At 58.3% G+C, this 3,046-nt stretch overlaps 1 protein-coding gene across 1 annotated transcript; it reads right to left on the reverse strand.

Annotated features, from left to right (window-relative positions):
• Positions 1-738: 738 nt before the first annotated feature.
• On the reverse strand, positions 739-1,452 carry LOC112588334 (uncharacterized). The gene has a single exon (XM_025297864.1). The coding sequence runs from the start codon at positions 1,450-1,452 to the stop codon at positions 739-741; it is 714 nt and encodes a 237-aa protein (XP_025153649.1).
• Positions 1,453-3,046: the final 1,594 nt, after the last annotated feature.

Raw genomic sequence — 3,046 nt, forward strand, 5'->3', positions numbered from 1 at the left:
CCGCTCATGTACTGTTGTGCGACCGGTTGATCCACCTTCTCAACCGGCCGCCCTGCGTTGGGAGGGCTGGTTGGAGTACTGGGAGTCCCCGCTCAATACCCCACCCTTCCGCCTGGCGGTTACGGGGGGAATAATTTAATCCCCTAGCCGCCGGGCACTCCCATCTCTTGTGTAGAGGTGGAAAAGGGTCAACAACCCCTTCCTTCACGCCTACCTGCTGTGGGCCTCAATGGGGGGAAGAGGTTCCTTGGTGATCTGTCGCCGTATTCTCTCTCTCCCCCCCTTATCCTCATCCGACATCCACTCTTGGGGCCGGTTTACGGTTGAAAGGGGGTGGATTTGTTCCTCCCTTCTCCTCAACCTATCTGCTGCCTGGGCAGGAATTCCCGACGACGCTGTCACCGCCGCTCCCCCTTTCCTCTTGCTGGGTCTCGTTGCCCCTGCATGCTTTGGCACCCTATGGACATCTTGGCGCGTTCTCGGGGCCCTTCCTCTTGCCAATAGTGGAAGGGGAGGTGCAGTTTGAGGGGGAGGGGATGGTAGGTCCACCATCCTCCTGACAGCCTCCTCCTCGGAGGAGTCCACATCCCCCTCCCTGCTCCTACTCCTTCCCCCGCGCCAGAGTCGGTGGCGCTCTCTTCTCCTTTTTCTCCGACCCCGGCCTTCCGCCTGCCGGCGAATCTCCTCCGCGACCTCCTTCTGCGATATTACAGCCTCGCAGAAAGAGGCGAATATATCTCATTTTCTCTTACTTCCCACTATAGCCCGAACAATTGTGAGGAGCGAGAGGTCACGCCCTATCTCCCTGATCACGACTCCGCGCTCTGCGCTCCAGGCAGGGTAATCCTGGAGCGTGTGCTGCGCGGAGTCGTTGCCGCAATGGTGGCACTGCGTTGTGCGCTCTTTTCCTATTTGACACAGGTACTTACCGAAACATCCGTATCCGGTTAGCACCTGTGCCATCCTGAACGTTAAGATCCCGAAGTCCCTGCCCACCCATTCCTCCAGGCAGGGCTGGACGGCCTCGACAGTCCTCCTCCCATATTTGGTTCCTGCCAGAATCCTCTGCCATCTTTGGAGGAGGAGCTGCCGAGCCTGGTGCTTCATCCTTCGTAAGGCTCCGGCGAGCGATTCACGCACTCCTCCCCCCCTATGAAGGAGCTCCCGCTTCCTGACATACATTGTCCTGTACATCAGGGCCAGGAGCTCCCGGGGAGGGGGCATGCCCGCCAGATCCGTCGCCGCCATGTGAGATACCGTTCGGTAACATCTCGCAACCCTGACCGTCAGCGCCCTGTGTGCTTTGCGCAGTTGCGTTTGCATAGGGCGACTGACGGCCAGAGCCTGGGTCCAAATCGGCGCTCCGTAGAGCGCCACCGAGTTTAGCACTCCCGCGTGGAGGCGACGAGCCTTCCATCCCGGTCCTCCGACATTGAGCATTAACCTGCCCATGAGGAACCTTCATTTTTTTTGTTGCGATGTGGGAAATCCATCATGGATCCCCCCCACCCCCGAGGAGGATGTGCCAGACTCCTACCGACTAAAACCCACACCGGGTGACTACGAAGGGACCTGAGTCGGGGGCTCGGGGCCACTGTGACTGCTTATCGGCCTCGCGGATCCAGATGTTCATCACCTTGTCCCCGGGGAATGGGAAGAGAGGGGGGAAGCGATCCCGAAAGAGCTCGCAAGCCCAGGGGTCATCTTCGACCACCGCTCTCCCACCCCCTGCTCCATCCAACTGGAAAGGGGGAAGCACACGATGCCCGCCTCAAGTGGCTGGGCACCGCTGACCACGTGAAGGCCCACTTCAACCACCGTTCCCAGTGGACGGGATGTCGTCCTAATGTTGTTTGGCGACTAGGTGGGTCACCACCACCTAGCCGCCCCAGCAGTTGCGGGGAAATTAATTCCCCTAGCCGCTGGGGACTCCCACCTGAAAGAGTGTGCAATGGAGCCCCAAGACAAGGCTCCACTCTCTCAGGCAAGAGAGGGGATAGGGGGGTACTGATCAATGACTTGATCGTCATCATGCTCCCCCCTCCCCCTTCCTACACTTTCAATCCCTTAATTGGGGTTGAAATAATGGGCCGTTGGGGGCGATTGCAAGTCCGCCTCTTGGCCCATTGTGCCGGCTAATTAGTAGCCGGCGCTAAATCGGACAAGAGGGTGGAACTGTCTCCCCGCCTATCCTCCTTCCCTCTAATTGACGTGCCCATCCGTTTACGTCAATTAGATGGGCACGTTAAATCCTTTCCTATCTCGCTCCCCTCCTTTGCAGATTGTATTCGGAGGGGAGGGGTTGGGGTGACATTGTCACCACCACGATCTCCCTCGTTGGAGGGACAGCCGCGACGACGCCCTGAGCGTCCATTACCGTCCCCCTATATTGCGAGCCAGCAGGATGGCTCAGCTATCCTGTGGCTCGCATTTCTCCCCGCTTCTTGGCACACCGCGCATCTCGGCCATTCCTCTTCACATAGCCGTGCGGTGTGCCCTTCCAGGCCACACCGGTAACAATGTCCGCTGCGGTCAATCACAGCGGAGCAGTTGTACCGGGTGTGACCGGTACCCCAACATTTGTAGCATTGAGGCGGTCTAGCCGCCAGCAGTACAACTCTAACTGCTGACCACCCCAACGCAAACACTCCCTTTTTTGCGGCCGAGATCGCTGCCACCAGGGGCAGTCGTGCCCAGGCTACCCCTCTTCCTCTGGCTCCCCATTTCAGCGGTCCTACTTGGACCATTTCTTTCCTGCATCCCGCGGTTTGCACCCCTACCTCTCTCCTTGCAGGCAGAGATGTTATCATCCCCGCTTGCACCTCGGCTTCCTTCTCAGGTATGCCCTGCTGCGTGGCAGCATTCTCCCCCTGACATTCCGTCTGCACCATCGCATCTACTCCTTGCTTCTCCTTCCGGATTTTCTCCTTCTCCCTATCCCATAGCGCTTTCATCTCTACTACCTTTTCCATTTCCTTATCCAAGGCTTTCCTCAATTCCCTTTTTTCCTCCTCCAACTCCCTTACCTTTCTTTCCAACCTCCTAT

Source organism: Harpegnathos saltator, unplaced genomic scaffold (genome assembly GCF_003227715.2).
Source record: "Harpegnathos saltator strain DR-91 unplaced genomic scaffold, Hsal_v8.6 scaffold191, whole genome shotgun sequence".
In the NCBI taxonomy this organism is placed as follows: Eukaryota; Metazoa; Arthropoda; class Insecta; order Hymenoptera; family Formicidae; genus Harpegnathos; species Harpegnathos saltator.

Excerpts from the sequence above, each read along its gene's own strand:
- LOC112588334 (XM_025297864.1), bottom strand. The coding sequence starts at position 1,452 with ATGGGCAGGTTAATGCTCAATGTCGGAGGACCGGGATGGAAGGCTCGT.